Source organism: Girardinichthys multiradiatus, chromosome 21 (assembly GCF_021462225.1).
Source record: "Girardinichthys multiradiatus isolate DD_20200921_A chromosome 21, DD_fGirMul_XY1, whole genome shotgun sequence".
In the NCBI taxonomy this organism is placed as follows: Eukaryota; Metazoa; Chordata; class Actinopteri; order Cyprinodontiformes; family Goodeidae; genus Girardinichthys; species Girardinichthys multiradiatus.
The window spans coordinates 24,591,429-24,608,424 of record NC_061813.1 but is presented as its reverse complement, the minus strand read 5'-3'; the positions used below and the strand labels follow the sequence as shown (position 1 = coordinate 24,608,424).

Sequence of the window (16,996 nt, the reverse complement as noted above, 5' to 3'; positions counted from 1 at the left end):
TTACCATCATGCTGCCTGCTCGTCTGCATTCTGGGGTCCGATATCAAGTAAACCATGACAATTCTCTTTAATTTTGTCATTTAGGAACAGCTAGATATTGATAAGAATGATATGTGGTTTTTTTCCTACAATCGGTAATAAACTTAATTTTTCCATATATTCTTCTTTTGTTTGTTTCAAATAATATAGGAAATCTCATCTTCTTCTTGACTGTAGTGTTAAACTTCCTGGAAAGATCAAGAACTCATCTTTACATTAATTAACTTTATTGACAGGCTATTAGACTGGTTCAGGTTTTAATTAGCAGTGATTGATTTATGGACATTAAAATCATTTAAGGTAGCTGTTAGTTTCTTCTTGCACTTTTACTGGTATATTTATAGTTTACCATACATTCAATTAGTCATAAGCAGCTGATTGTATATGACGGGTTAGAAGGTGGATGTGTACTAAGCTTTATAACAGTAAATGCCATTTCCCGAAAATGTTCCATGTCTTTTTGTAAAACGAAAGGCCAGGGTTTTTTTTTAATTAAAGGTTGTATCACTGGACTATAAACCAGAGGGCCACCTGAGCTACAGGACTCGGGTCAGGTAGTGTCAAGTATCAACTCTGCAGTCCCAGCCACTGTAAGCACTTCAACGTGAAGATTGACTGGTTAATTAAAGTTTTGCAGAGCTTTGGAGATGTTCAGAAAAACATGACTTTATTCAGGTGGGAATGCTTTCAAAGTGATAGTTGTGTGAAAAGCACTTGTCCCCTTCTTGCATTAAACCAGAAACAGAACGGCAAATGATCAATTAATGAATCAGCCGCTTTGGGACACTGCAGGTGGAGTTTGTCCTTTGTAAATTTGATTAAACACACTCCAGTATTTTGTAGCTGCCTGTCAACTAAAAAGCATCCCTATTTCCCATGATTCCTCCCAGGAATGAAAGCTTTATCCAACACAATCATCTAAGAGGCTCCCTCTAATTGAGGAAACAAGGGGATGAAAATTTAAGCCTGAGTTTCCGGCGTAGCGTCACAGGAGAGGATTTCTGTCGCAGTGATCTGTCCATGGACAGTGATTTGAAAATGAGGTGACATTAGATGTCCACAAGCAGCCTCTCCCTCCTCTGGTGGTGTTTTATTTGTGTCAGGGAACATGTGTTCCTTATGATGGGACTTGACAACAACCCCTGGAGCATGTGGATTGGCGAACTGAGGGCACTGTATGAGAACCAGTTTCACATGGGCTCCAAATGATGCTGTTATCAACTAATATGCCTGTGTGGTCATCATAAAAAAGCACACACATTAATAGTTCTTACATTTCAGGACAGAATATTAATGATCTGGTCTTCACTAGGTTGTAAGGATGTTTAATTCTAACTCCAAGCCTACAGGAACACAGACCAGACAAATCAATGACAAAAGGCAGGAATTGTGAATTAAAAACTCAGCATAGTCTTGTTGCTTTCATTGGATTAAAGAGGAAATATACAGGGGTTGGACAATGAAACTGAAACACCTGGTTTTAGACCACAATAATTTATTAGTATGGTGTAGGGCCTCCTTTTGCGGTCAATACCGCATCAATTTGTCTTGGGAATGACATATACAAGTCCTGCACAGTGGTCAGAGGGATTTTAAGCTATTCTTCTTGCAGGATAGTGGCCAGGTCACTACGTGATACTGGTGGAAGAAAACGTTTCCTGACTCGCTCCTCCAAAACACCCCAAAGTCGCTCAATAATATTTAGATCTGGTGACTGTGCAGGCCATGGGAGATGTTCAACTTCACTTTCATGTTCATCAAACCAATCTTTCACCAGTCTTGCTGTGTGTATTGGTGCATTGTCATCCTGATACACGGCACCGCCTTCAGGATACAATGTTTGAACCATTGGATGCACATTGTCCTCAAGAATGGTTCGGTAGTCCTTGGCCCATCTAGCACAAGTATTGGGCCAAGGGAATGCCATGATATGGCAGCCCAAACCATCACTGATCCACCCCCATGCTGGGCATGCAACAGTCTGGGTGGTACGCTTCTTTGGGGCTTCTCCACACCGTAACTATCCCGGATGTGGGGAAAACAGTAATGGTGGACTCATCAGAGAACAATACATGTTTCACATTGTCCACAGCCCAAGATTTGCGCTCCTTGCACCATTGAAAGCGACGTTTGGCATTGGCATGAGTGACCAAAGGCCGTGTATATTAACCCTGTGGAGCTCCTGACGGACAGTTCTGGTGGAAACTGGTGGAGTTGAGGTGCACATTTAATTCTACCGTGATTTGGGCAGCCGTGGTTTTATGTTTTTTGGATACAATCCAGGTTAGCACCCGAACATCCCTTTCAGACAGCTTCCTCTTGCGTCCACATTTAATCCTGTTGGATGTGGTTCGTCCTTCTTGATGGTATGTTGACATTACCCTGGATACCGTGGCTCTTGATACATCACAAAGACTTGCTGTCTTTCTATCGGTGAAGAGTTGGAAGGCTATTTCTAAACACTTTCAAATTTGTCTTTCTAAAGTATTTTTTTTACTATCAGAATTCACAGAAAACATTTAGGACATTGGCTAAAATCACAGGGGTGGATGTCCCAGTAAAATCATGAGAGGTATTTTTAAAAATCCAGGAGCTAATCATTAGGTTCTACATTTTTCAGTTAGCACCACATAACTGTAAAGGTGGAAGCATACATGGTTTACAAGCTTTTTACCCACAAAGAATCTGAAAAATATAGAGTGCCCCTGTATGAAGCACCCTCGAGTCAATATTTTGTACAACCACCTCTCACTGTAGTTGCAGTTGCAGGTCTCTACTAGCTTTGCACATCAAGAAATTAACATTTGTGCACATTCCTTCTTTTAAAACAGATCATGCTCAGTCAGATTGGATAGAAGGTGTCCGTCAACATTAAAGTCTTGCCACACATTTCTAGTTAGATTTAAGTCAATACTTTGACTAGGCAATTTAAATCATTGAATATATACTTTGAAATAAAGCCTCTAACAGGTTTTCATCCAGGATTGCCCTGTATTGGACACCAAATTTCTTTCTTTTAACAATAACTCTTGCCGACACTCTTTCATAAAGACTTTACTTGAAAATTATGCAGTACGTTGTTTTGATCTCTCATATCAAAATCTTGCCTCATGCTACACGTACAAAAAATGATATTTCCTCCATAAGTTTGTCACAGATTGGCTGCTTTCACTTGAGAGCACAGAATTAACTGAATCACGTTAACCCCTGGATATATGTCTGGAACATAATTTTCCTGATCAAAATGTCTGGGTTTCTCTTTAGGAATAATGGGAAAAGTTATCACATTGTTAAGGTGACTCACTAAAAGGGTTAGTTTCTGCTGAGGCGAAAAAGTGCCAACTTCTTTGGAACCACACGCTTTACTATTAGCAGTCAGGGAGAAATCCAGAGGTATTACAACAAAATCGAGAAACAAGTGAAACAGTGGCATTAAAGATTGAAATCATTTAACATTCCAAAGGTTTGTCGGATACCACACTGAGCTCTACATTTTGAAAGCAAGTTACGGTGGCAGGTCCCTCTAAAACAAGGTGGCCAAGTCAGTAAGGCGGAGAGGTAGTGACGTACATATGAGCAGCAGCAATGAATCACTGGAGCCAATGTCTCTCTCTGAGCCTGAGGTGTTTGCAAATGCACATTCATTAATTGCAACTCAGGTCAATTGAGGAACTGCTTTAGAGTCATTATTTTGGTGCAACAAGCAGAAATAAATCATTTTGAATGCATATGTTAAAAAGCAAGTATTCATTTTCAGAACATGTGTGTTATCCGTGCAATATATTCAACAACGAAAAGCAAAAATACTAACTAAACATTGAATTAATTACATGGATATAAAAAAAAAACACAATTTGGAGCTTATATTGATCCAACGCTTCCGTTAATTTCTAAGCAAAGTGCTTCTACAATTTCCAACAAACCCTTTCCAGTGAAAAATGCCTGTAGGTGTGGCACCTATAGGCCTCATCTTCAAGCGCAAACGGGGGGGAGGTAGATGCTTGTGCACACGCGCGCACGCTCACGTATGACTCATCCCATCCTAACTAAAGCACTTTGTCAGAGGCGTCCATTCACGTTGCACCCCTGCGAGGACGCGCAGACTCAATCTGGGGCTGGCAGCGACGCGCTTGTAGTGACGGTAGCTATATATACGTCCATTCAGCATTTCTTCCCCCTTTAAGAAACTGTGTTCTTGTCTCTTCGGAGAAGTGAAGGAGGGCGGCATCTCGCCAACTATACCTGGCAACCTGCTCGGTTGTAGACCTCTGGACTACCTGTACTGAAGGTAGGGACGTCTTCCTGGCCTAATCCTATGTTATGTTTTACTTGGCATGGTTTATATTTTCAATTAAAAGCAAAATAGATGTTTATTCAATTATTAGTGCTGATTTTGTTTGTTGTTTTTTTTTTGTAATTTGTAACATTGGAGTAGAAGGGTGTAATATCTTAACCAAAAACCAACTCTGCGCACAGTCTGTAAAAAATATTTTTATTAATTCTAACACGAGCATGTATGAATATTGGTAAAATAGAATTTATCGGAAATTACAGATCCATAAACTGGAACACCAATAGGTCTTTCCCGGTGTGTTTTTCGTGCGTAATTCTCTCTTTACGCAGCACATTTCCCACGAACATGTATCCTAAACGCGTGTTTTTCTTCCCAGATTTCCAGCTGAAATCCTGACATGAAGCTCAATTTATTCGGAACCACCGTGATTCTGCTCGTTGCCTTCTTACCGCGCTACGAATGTCGGGCTATTGAGAGCCCAGGCGGTCCCCTGCGCATCCCCGCTCTCCAAAGCCAAAACTCCGAACAACAGCAGCGACAGCAGCAGGAGCAGCAGCAGCAGCCGGGTCCCATTCTGGAGCGCCTCGGTGAGGAGTATTTCATCCGGCTGGGAAACGGGGACTCTAACTCTTTCCCATCCTTGTACTATCCCGGCGGATCCCCGTCCATCTTCAACAGAGCGCAGCAGCTCCAGCTGACGCGGCGCCTCTTGCAGGGGAAAGTTGGCAACATCAGGGCGCTCATTGGCGGCTTCGCCGACCGTGGGGACGAGTCGATGGAGAGGAGGAAGAGGTCCGAAGACCCGCCGATATCCCTGGACCTGACATTCCACCTGCTGCGGGAGATGATGGAGATGTCCCGGGCGGAACAGCTGGCCCAGCAGGCGCAGAACAACAGAAGGATGATGGAGCTGTTTGGGAAATGAAACCATCTCTCCAGTCCGCCAAAGATCTCAGTTCCCTCTGTTTTTTGTTTTTGTTTTTTTTCGTTCTGCATTTATTAGCACAAAAACATGCTGTGTGCAATATAGTGCTGCTTTATCACTCTATAATTTAAAGCTTTAACCTGAAAATGATGGAGCGTAAACGGACTGGACTGGTCCGCTTATACCTTGGCATTTTGATGTTGGTGTCGAATTTGTAGAGTTTGAGAAGATGCACTTTTCTTTGGTTCAGACATGAATTTGTATTTTGTTTTAGATTATGAACCGCTGTATTTATGATATTTATGTTTGTTAATAAACTTATGTGCAACCAGACATTTTTTCTGTTGTGCAACGACACGTCTTATATTTATATTTTTAAATAAAAAATAAACAAATGCAACGCTTACACTTCTCTGTCAATATCCTTACAGGAGTACACTGAAGCTCCAGTCAAATATGGGAATTAAATCTATTTCTAAGGTTTAGACATGTGTAGCCGGAATGCTTTAAGAAATAAAAATGACAGCAGACATTTTCATAGCATTTTTAACTAAATTGTACAGATCAATAGATAACTGTAGCAGAGCAAACAGTAAAACCAAAGCACAAACAAAAAGCAACAATTTCCAAAAGATGTAAAGATTTGGGAGTTCCTGCAGGTGCAAACGGAAGAGTCATTTCCTCTGCAACCTGCATCCTCAAGAGGCACTTCTCATTACGCCATCAAGAAGCAACCATAGACAGCTCAAATATGCACCACTAATGAGTGCAAACTACATTATGTGTGCTTGTGTGTTGACCTCTGACCTTAAAGAGTCAGGATATACTAAACAAGATCTGTGCACTGAGTGACTCATCCTCTATAGCTCACGTATGCTCTAAGAGCTCCTAGTGCTACTCTGGGAATCATTTGTAAAGGATCCAACTCGCAGAGTGATGCTGTGCAGTGATTTGATGGGACTCAGTGATGGACTATCTCTGAAGTGAAGCTGTGTCAAGGTGAGACCACAAAGAGCCTCTGCGGTCTTGAGTCGTGAGCACGAACTGGACAATTGTATAATCTCTTGAGTGGGCTTTGAGGTGGAGAACGAGTTCCTTCGGCCAAAGAAACTGAATAAGATCATTCAGTGGTTGACAAAAACATGGAGACATGAAAGAAACATTGTGCAGGTGTATATCAATAAATCAGATGTCATCAAAAAGTTATTTTAATATGCAAATCAAAAAGTTTAACTGAAATTAAATGGGTTCACCACACAGAGCGAAATAGTGGAATCGTTCATTTTTGGTAATTTTTAAAATTATTACTTACAGCTAATGAAAATCCAAAGTTTATCTTCTTGGAAAATTATGGCATAAAACAGAAAAAGGATTTTTAATCCACAATTGTTGGCCTACTTAAAGTTTGACATAGAAGCGATCAGCCTGTGTCACTGCTGAGGTGTAATGAAAACCCTGGTTGCCTTAATGACGGCCTTCCGAGCATCTTTATAAAGCTTGTCAGAAGAGGAAAACATGAACTGCTCTAACATTTCCTGGTAGATGGCTATGCTGACTTGTGACACAGTAGACCAACACCATCGTATGACATGAATCCCCAGATCATCCCTGATTGTAGAAACTTCACTCTGGACCTCAAGCAACATGGATTTTGTGCCTCTCCACTCATCCTGGTACTCAGGGACCTTGATTTCAAAATGAAGTGCAACATTTAACTTAATCAGTAAACAGGACTTTGGACCACTGAGCAGCAGTGTAGTTATTATTCTTCTTTGATTAGGTAAGACACTTCTCTGTTGTCTCTGCTTCAGTGGTAGTTTAACACAAGGAATTCAAAAGATGCAGCTGGGTATGTCTGAGTGTGGTGGCTCTTCAAGCGATGACTCCAACTGTAAGTGATGTCTACAATTCGCCCAAATTCTACTATGGACTTTTTCTACCACACTTTTTCCTTCCACTCAACTTTCCAATAACGTGTTTGAATACAGCACTGTGCGAAGAGCTACCATTTTTAGCAATGACTTTTGTGGCTTACACTCCTTGTGATTAATGTCTAATGGACCACAGAGTGACCCTTGATTGTGTAGACCAAAAGATGCTTTTATTATTTTATTTGTCTCATGTAATATTCTGATGTTTTTAGAAGATAAATGTTTGGTTTTTGCTGTAAGCCACAGTCATCAAAATTGACAGAAATAACAGCTTGGAATATGTCCCTCAGTGTATAATGAGTAAACATAATATGAATTTACTCAAACAAATGAACTTATCCATAATATTCTAATATTTTAAGAAGCAAATGGAGATGTTACAATGAGAAATTTGTAGTAATGTGCATTATCATTATAAGAATTCTCAAGAAATACAGTTCAAATTTATCAAATTTAATGTCACAATGATTAAAATCTGCCAAAAAGGGCAAAATGAAATGAAATATAGGAAAAATATCCATGTTTTATGTGACCAAAAATAGAAGAAATGAGTAATGAAACACTGTAATGTCACTGTGATTTTTTTCTTCACTTCTCTGCTGCCCTCATAAAGTTATATCGGTCATAAAAAAACACCATGATAGGGGCAAAAGAGGAAATGAATACCTTGTCGTCTAATTACGTAGTTTAAGCAGTGAGTTGTTAAAGGTCAGCGGCATGAAAAATATCTCTGATTTCTGGAAAAGGCCAATAGCAACACATTGTCTTTAAAAAATGATCAAAACAGATGAATTAAAATATATAAATATGAAGAAAAGTAATAAGACTGATTTGTGTTATTGTTATCATCCTCCTTTAGGTCTGGCCTTCGTCAAATCAGAGATTTCCTTTCTCACAGATCTAAAATTTCTCTTGCATGGTTTTTTCCCCAGTCTGAGAGAAAATGCATCACAACGGATCAGAAATCAACACCAAGGAGCAGCAGCTCTTTGGCTCTTGGTTAAGATGCCTGTTTGACGGATAACAGTTAGGTTGAAGCAGAGCTCCTGGTTGGGCTCAGGGAGGAGGTTATTTGCTGGGGAGCATTAGGCTGCCCAGGGGTTTCTGAAACTGCAGTCCCTCCAGAAACAGTCTGTGCACCTTCTCCCACCTCTGCATCAACTTCCTCTTCATCCTTGTCATCATCATCTGTAATGAAAGTGAGCCACGGTCAGAAAAAACACAGACAACTACTGAAAAAAGATGCCCCTGGTAAATAATCTACATCCCTTTACCTCGGATGAAGTCGATGCTGCTCAGAGCCTTGCGTTCTCTTCTGAAGTCAACTTTGTAGTGATCCATTTTCTCATAATCGCGCTCAACTTTGTCCAAGTGTGCCGTACTGGATGCGTCTTCGATCCTGAGGGCAATTATTTAAAACAGCACATCCATTGACTAAATTCCAGCCGCACACACTCCAGGTATCACCTCCTGAAGTGTATTTCTACATTTGTGATTTTCAGCACTTTGCACAGGTTATTTCAGGATGCCACAGCTCAAGATAGCAATTTGCAACATTTCGCAGAATTATTTTTCACATCAGCCAGAGAGAAGGTGTGACCTAGCTGCATTAGAGTGTAGCAGCAGATGGGGATTTGGTGAATCATTCACAAGAAAATCAATAAAAAAGTTTAAAACCACAGGAGCACCCATAAAGAAGGAATATACATTGTTTTCGGCCTTGCAGTTATATATTTATGTGGACATAAACAAGGACTCACTTTTTAAGAAGATCCTTTGCATTCTGAAAGAGACAGGAAGTCATATTTTTAGATTATAAATGCAGAGTTTATTTTAAACTAGAAGTAAAAGTTTACTGCTGACCTTAACGAAAACAGCCATTTCTGTCTCCTCCATAGTCTGAATCCCCCTCTCCACGATCTTGCAGCTCTCCTCAAGATGGTCTCCGTACTTTCTTGTCAGGCTCTGTATGTAATTCACCTTCTCTTCCTGCTTGGCTGTTACCTTCTGACTCATCTCTCGCTTCTTCTCCTCCAGCATGGAGTAGAGCTGGTCAAACCTCTCGCACACCTTAGTCTTCTGCCTCCGACCGTTCTCCTGGGATTGGGAGCCGGGGAAAAAAAGAGACATACAAGCATGTGGGGGAAAGACGGGAAATTCAATCTACATTAATAATTTAGGTTAGCTGAGAGAGTGTATGTAAATGTAATTTGTGGGAGAAACCAGCTTTGAATATTGAAAACCAAAAACAAGTGCAGCTAGATTTTTTGTGTTATTATTTTGTGTATTTTCTTCGCTCACAACACCCCACAAAGGTATTCATTCCCCTTAAACCTTTTTATATTTTGTCCAACTTCATTGTGTTTTCTATAGCTTTTTACACATCTAGAGACTGAAATGTTGTTTTTTTGTTGGTCAGGTTCTGTCGGATTGAACCAGTTGGAGTAAGTTTTAGGTCTTACCACAGATTCTCAATTGGATTTAGGTTTGGACTTTGACTGGGCCATTTTGACACATGAATATGCTGTCATCCAAACAATTCCTCTACAGCTCTGGCTGCATGTTTAGGGTTGCTCTCCTGCGTCTCAGTGTCAAGTCGCTTGCAGCTTCTAACAGGTGGAAAAAGGTCAATTGAATTACTCTGTATTTATACATCAACTCTGAACTGGTTACCTGTCCTTGCTGAAGAAAAGCATTGCCTTATAGCATGACCTGCCTCCACCATGTTTCACTATGGGGATGGTGTGTGGATGCAGTCTTAGCTTTGTGCAACTGGTAGAGATTGGCATGGAGGCCAAAAAGGTGAATTGGGGTCTTATCGTGCCAGAGCACCTTCTTCCACATGTTTGCAGTGTGCCATAAATGGTTTCTTATTGACTTCTTATGGCTTCTTCCCATAATGACTTTCTACTTGCCCCTCTTCCATTAAAAACAGCAAAGGTCCAGACTGCAACAAACAGAATTTTCTGGGTTGACCTTTCCTCCATCCAGGACCTGTAAAGGTCTAGGGTCAGGAAAAGGGCAGCTAATATCTCTGCAGACCCCACACATCCTGGACACAAACTGTCTAGACTTTTACCTTCAGGCCAAGACTACAGAGCGCTAATGGCAAAAACCATCCACCAGAGAGGCAGTTTCTTACCCCAGGCTATCTCCTTGATGAACACAATGAACACCTTACAACCTGACTGGTCAGCTACTCTGCTGTGAAACCAAATAAGCATATTTGCACGACCTGCCTTTCTTTTTTCTTCATATATAGAAAAACAATTCAGTATACATACACATACATGCACATACAGCTCCTTTATCCTTATTTTTTCATCCTCTAAAGTTTAAAATCGGTATAGGTAATGTCCACCTGAGCTGTGGATCTCCTCCAGAGTTACCACAAGCCCCTTGGCTGTTAATTCTCTCCTTGCTTGGTCTGTCAGTTTAGCTGGACAGGTAGGTTTGTAGTTGTGTCATACTCCTTCCGGTTTTGGATGATGGATTCAAAATTACTCAATGACATGTTCAAGGTTTGTCATCGTGATGCTCTTAGTTCATTAATGTACTATGAAGCACCTCTGAGGCCTTTAAAAGATATCTGTATTTATACAAAAAATGAATTACACACAGGTGGACTCTTCATTTCTAATCATTTAATTTTTGAATGGTGGACTGAATTTATTATAGAGCTTTTGAGCTCAGACTGACCATTCAAAGCAATGTATACTAGAGCCACAATCACCAAGCCCCACTAATCAATATGAAGACTGATAGGCAACTTGGGGTTAAGTGCCTTGCCCAGGGACACATCAACATGTAGCACACAAAAAAAGCTGGAATTTAAACCGACAACCTTCTAAGTACAAGACTACTGCTCTTCATATTGATTAATAGAGGCTGACACCCTGAATTTAATAGGTTGTACAGGATAATACTTCATAAAATCAGGGTAAAGGGGGAAGAATAATTTTTTTAAGAGGATAGATTAATAAAGACAAAGTTTAACTAAGTTTCATTTCCCTTACTTACTTTATGTTGGTTTATCACATAAAATCCCAGTAAAACACATTTAAGGCTGTTTCTTATGTGACAAAATGACAAAAACTTTAAGCGGTACAATTACTTTTGAACGGCAATGTACATGACAGTAACCTCCTTCCTTATGTTTGATCTGAGTAAAGCTGTTAAAGGTGACACATTGGGAACTGGAGCCAATCCAGCTTTCTCTGAACTAGGCCTAACTGTGAACCATAAACCAAAGGAAAGCTGCCTGTTCTCCTCCTCATCCATTACACTGCTTGTTTTGTTGTCAGTGCTACAGGGAATACAGCAGACATCAGGTGTTTGAGGCAGGAAGAAAAGGAAAGTGCGTGAAGGGAGTGAGGGAACAGAACACTGTGGCACTAAAAACAGCAATTTTCCTTTCTCTCCTTTTGTGTGAACGCCACAAACTGTTACTGAAAAAAGCATAAAGAGTGACAGTGGCAAGGGCACATTACATCAGGTTGTAAGCCTCTACAGGTGGGATAGTGCATGCACAGGTTGAGGCCCGCTGCGAGCAGCCGGATGCTGCAGGCGCTCAACACTGACCTCTATGACATGACAGGCTTCCTGTAGCTGGCTAACGATGCCTTGGATCCTGTCGTTGTTCCCAACCATCATGGCAATCCCGTCACTCAGTTCGGTCTGCAGACAAAGGCAAGGTGGGAGGGATTATTGAATGAAATCAGAGACACTTGAAACCAGTTGTTGACATTTACTGCATAAAAATACTTTTTGCCTCACAAAAAAGGGTTGCCCACATTTGCCTCTTTTACAAAAAATAGGATTACTATGTCTTTAAATAATTTGAAAGAAATTTGAAGAAAATATGACGATATCTTGGCGTTGTCAGCTTCCGATAAGCTAACTCACAACAGACCTACACAAGTCTGGGTCTTCATTGGTGATTTCCAGATGCCTGAAAATTCCACTTTCATCTGTTCGAACTATTAAATGCAAGTATAAACATCCTAGGAATGTCCAACCATCATACTGTTCAGGAAGGAGACACAAGAGAGACTCATTATCCAGAGTGAAATAAGTCCTGTACAGGCATGGGCTGAATGGCCGCTTAGCAAAGGAGAAGCCATTATTCCAACAGAAGCATAAAAAGCAAGATTAAGGTTTCTAAATACAATCAGGGAGAAATACCTATGTTTTTGGAGACATGTCCTTTGGCCTCATAAAACTGAAATTTAAGTGTTTGACCATAATGACCATCATCGCCTTTGGAGGGAAAAAGGGGGAAGCTCGCATGGCTGAGAATACTGTCCCAGCTGTGAAGTACGAGGGTGGTAGCATCATGGGTGTTTTGTTGGTCCACTTCATAAAATAGACCCCAAAATGTGGAAAGAACACTATTTGAACATCTTAAGACCTGAGTTAAGATGTTAAAGATTGTGAGCAAATGAGCCATTCAAATGGACAGTGAGTGACAAGTAGCCCTAAGGACAACAAGGTCAATGCTTTGGAGTGGCCAGGTGTTGAATTGGGTTGAGTGGAATAAAATTCCAGCAAACTAAAATTCACAAGCTTGTAGGATGAGACCCAAAATGTTTGACCCAGGTAATACAGTTAAATCTAGCAAATATTGAAGACATGTAAACTTCTGAATTTGAAGAAAGAAATGAAAAAAAAAACATTCTGTCTCATTATTCTGGTATTTAGCAAATAAAAATAATGTGGGTAATCCTAACTACCCTAAAACAGGAAAGGTTTAGTCTCATTTACTCTCAGACTTGACTTTTTTATATAGTGTGTGTACATTTCTGGTTTAAACTGTATTCATAACATTTATGGTGATGACAGACAATTTTTCATCCATTAGTGAAGAGTGCATCTAAAACTCCAAGCCCTCACCCTCTTTTCCTGGGAGATGCTGCTGAGAGGCGCCACCTCGCAGTCTTTGTGGGCACCAAAAACCTTACACATTGAACACGTGGGCACGCCGTGGGTTACACAGTAAATGTTGATCTTTTCCTCCTTGTGAACGTCGCACATGGGCATTTCCTCCTTGCTCTCTGATGTTGGCCTGCTACTGCTGTTGAGGTGTGATGAAAAACAGCAAAACCTTTCCGTCATTTCATTGCATACTGATGTGACATGTGACGTCGCTTTGATAATGTCACTGTTACACACCTTGGCATATTATCGGCGATCCGTCAGACATTTCTTTTCCATTAACGCACGCACTGCCAGCAAGGTAATCGATATAGCTGTATGCTGATGAGTGCACAGGTGTGGGTGCGATAGGATTTCTACTCACTATGAATTAAAACATCTAATAAGAAGCTCAATCTTATGATACCATAACAAATAATCAAGGATTGGATTTTCTAAAACTAGGTCACAATCTCTTGGTTGTGTCTGAAATTAAGCATTTTGAATCTATGAGTTGGTGGGTTGTGGGGTTTTTATGCGACATTTACTTTTGGATATTTAATTACTGACTGGATAAACTGTCGGTGAACACAACTGCTACCAGAAATATCCTGTAAACAATTCAAACGACCTGACTCAGAAAGCCTAGGTGCTTAGACCATATCAGTAACTGGGACACTTACTGTTTATTCCCTTTTACGTCTTATAAATAAGGTACTTGCTGCACGCAAGAAGATGCAAATCATAAACAAATGCAGTGCTTTGCAAAACTATTCATGCCACTTGAATTCTTTTACATTTTATTACATTTGTATTCTGAGTCAGTTGCTCAATAGCCTAAGCTCAGACAGCTTTGACTGAGAGTTTTTAAGTCAGTCATTTTCTACCGCTTCATCCATAGTGGGTCACGGGGAAGCTGGTGCCTATCTCCAGCAGTCTACGGGCGAGAGGCAGGGTAGACCCTGGACAGGTCGCCATTCCATCCCAGGGCAACACAGACACACACAGAACAACCTTGCACACACTCATTCACTCCTAATGGCAATGTAGAGAGAACAATTAACCTAACAGTCATGTTTTTGGACTGTGTGCCGGGAGTCGAGCCCAGGACCTTGTTGCTGCAAGGCAACAGTGCTACCAACTGCGCAGGTGTGCAGCGTTTTTACATATTCTTACATATTTTTAATTGGGTTCACATCTGGACTTTGGCTAAGATAAATATGCTTTAATCCAACCCATTCTGTGGGAGCTCTGGCTGTATGTTTAGAAGGTGACACACCTCTCCAGACTCATGTATTTTGCAGCCTCTAACATATGTTCCTCTAAAACATCCCTGTATTTAGCTTCATCAATCCCTCCTCCAGCTCTGACCAAACTACCAATCTGGAAAAACAATAACTGCCACCAGCATGTTTCACGGTAAGAATGGTGTGTTTAGGGTGATGCAGTGGTGTAGGTTTTGAGTAAAACAAAGTGTTCTCATTTTGTCTCATCTGATCAGAGGACCTTCTTCCACATGTTTGAGGTGTCTTCTACATGGCTTGTGGCAAACTGCACACAGCAATTCTTATAGCTTTTTTTCAACAATGGTTTTCTTCTTCTTTTTTTCAGTCGAGAGATTCTCTTACCTGAGCTGTGGATCTATGCAGCCCCTCTAGAATCACCTCTTGACTGCCTCTGTGATTAATGCTCTCCTTGCAAGGACCCTGAGCTTAGGTGGACCACCATATCTGGGTAGGGTTCTCATTATGCCATTCCCTTTCCATTTTCAGATGATAGATTGAACAGTCCTCTATGAGATGTTGGAAGCCACAACACAACTACTTTGGTCTTGATGGGGCTCTTTATGCACTAATGTTCTCTACAAAAACATCCGAGGCCTCCACAGAACATCTGTACTTCTCCTGTGATTTAGTTAAACACCTGGGTACTTTATTTACAAGTTGACTGACTTTATAAAGGAATCGGTGGAACTGAATTTTATTTAGAGGTACCAGAGTAAAGGGGGTTGAAGAGAAATGCACACAACAGTTTTCACATTGCTTTTCAAACAGTAGAAAACCTTTTTTCGATACATTTTCTGTTCACTTTTAAACATTATTATTATACTAAGCAAATTTATATTATTTTATTTGCAATTATGTGCAAACTTGTGTTGGTCGCGGTGTGGTTGTTGCATGACAAAATGTTTGCGAGGCACTGTTTCTGCTCTGTCTCACCTGCTCGACTCCTGTTTAAACATATCAATGATGTTCTCAACCAGCAGGTTCCTCTGCAAGCCGTAGACACCGTGCCTGTCCAGAACCACCTCGTGTCTGCAGGACGGGCATCGGAAACGGCCACCAGACGTCAGCGAGCCACTTCTGGTTGGGAGATAGGGGTTTGCAGCCTGGAGGCAAAAGCAATTCAAACCCTATATTTAGTGTCTTAGCTAGGCTATGATGGATAAGTAGATCTCTTCAATAAACAGTTATGAAATGTTAATCGAGGGGATTAACAGGAAGGCAGCGCCAAGGTGTAACTGTGCTGGGAAAACGGCAAATTGGTTCATAAGGTTTGAGAACCGTGTAAATCCAGAGAAATATAATACTTTGGAACAACTTTTTCCAAGCTTCTACTTGTAATTTATTACATTAATAATGCTCCAACCCAGCATATAAATGGTCTTTAACTGGCCGTACATTTCCATTTAAACACTAACTTGTGTTCCAAACATTTTTTAAGTGATAACTTTAAAAAGACAAACAACAGTGTTCCATTACTTTCTTAAAATGTTATGTAAAGCAAAAATAAGTGGATTTTATTTAGTTGATTACCTGAAAAACATCATTGGCACATTTTCTGCATAGGTTGTGCTGGCAGGGTAGTATGACCACAGGTTTTGTAAACATCTCCAAGCATATGGGACAAATCAGCTGCTTCTCCAAGTTCTCCATGGTCTTAGCTTTGAGAAAACAACTTTAAACTCCACCTAAACTCAATCAAACCAACGCTTTAGTAAAGGTTCGCGTGAAGAAGAAATACACGGCCAGACGCTGAGTCACGCTGAGTCACGCGGTGTACGGTCCAATTCAGCTGGTGTCAGTTCTTTTTTTAGATTGGCTTCCTATTTCTACCTTGTCCATATTTGAAACTGAGCAGGCCAGTATTCACAGCTGTCTAACAGCTTCTAAACATGCCCTACAGGGTGAAAAAAATGATGTTGAAGCTAAGAGAAATGTCAAGTTTCTCTCTATAAAAGGGTAACAAATCTCAAAGTAGCAAAGAGGGCTCGATCAAGTCTGACTCGGAGACTGTGAAAACGTTTTAAAACAAGCACAACAAATACATCCAAGGAATGTACCTTTACAGTTGATTACAGGTTTTACGGATTCAATTTATCTCAAAAGAAGAAAATAACAGGTTGCAGCAGATTAATTCAAAAGTAAAAGTAGTTCTCACTGCTATTATTTAAAGTTATAGTTGCTGCTGTGTTCAAATGTTTGGTTTAGTCTGAGGGCAAAAGAAGAAAAAGGGTGATAAATGGCATGTTTTCACAGATCAGAGATCTAAATAGGTGGAGAACAACAGGACTACACATACAGCTAAAGTTACAATGTCATGTCTCTAAACATTGGGGTCTTTAGCCAAAATCCAAAATATTTAGATTTCAATAAGACACTTTATAGGGGATTTAAAATTAAAATAATATAGGTCATATTGTACCAGTTCTCTGTCTCGGCTGGTTTTAGACTGAATGTAAATTATTGTGAATCAAACAAAAAACTATTGCAATAATTGTACTCTTTATTTTTGTTAGAAGCTGAATGAAGGACAAGGAGAAACAGAGTTTAGGCCTGATGAAAACCATTTTGCTGAAGCAAATAATGACACATTTTGAGGTATTTAGAAAAG

The 16,996-nt window shown here is 40.4% G+C and overlaps 2 protein-coding genes across 2 annotated transcripts; one reads left to right on the top strand and one right to left on the bottom strand.

Annotated features, from left to right (window-relative positions):
• The first annotated feature begins 4,126 nt into the window (after positions 1-4,126).
• Positions 4,127-5,664, top strand: crhb (corticotropin releasing hormone b). Its single transcript, XM_047350141.1, has 2 exons — positions 4,127-4,327; positions 4,710-5,664. Exon 2 carries the CDS (start codon positions 4,731-4,733, stop codon positions 5,256-5,258), a length of 528 nt encoding a protein of 175 aa, XP_047206097.1. The 5' UTR covers positions 4,127-4,327; positions 4,710-4,730; the 3' UTR covers positions 5,259-5,664.
• A 1,962-nt stretch (positions 5,665-7,626) lies between these two features.
• Positions 7,627-16,146, bottom strand: trim55b (tripartite motif containing 55b). Its single transcript, XM_047349090.1, has 8 exons — positions 15,919-16,146; positions 15,322-15,491; positions 13,082-13,262; positions 11,771-11,866; positions 9,053-9,286; positions 8,950-8,972; positions 8,464-8,588; positions 7,627-8,377 (listed from the first exon to the last, which is right to left on the bottom strand). Exons 1-8 carry the CDS (start codon positions 16,036-16,038, stop codon positions 8,217-8,219), a joined length of 1,110 nt encoding a protein of 369 aa, XP_047205046.1. The 5' UTR covers positions 16,039-16,146; the 3' UTR covers positions 7,627-8,216.
• Positions 16,147-16,996: the final 850 nt, after the last annotated feature.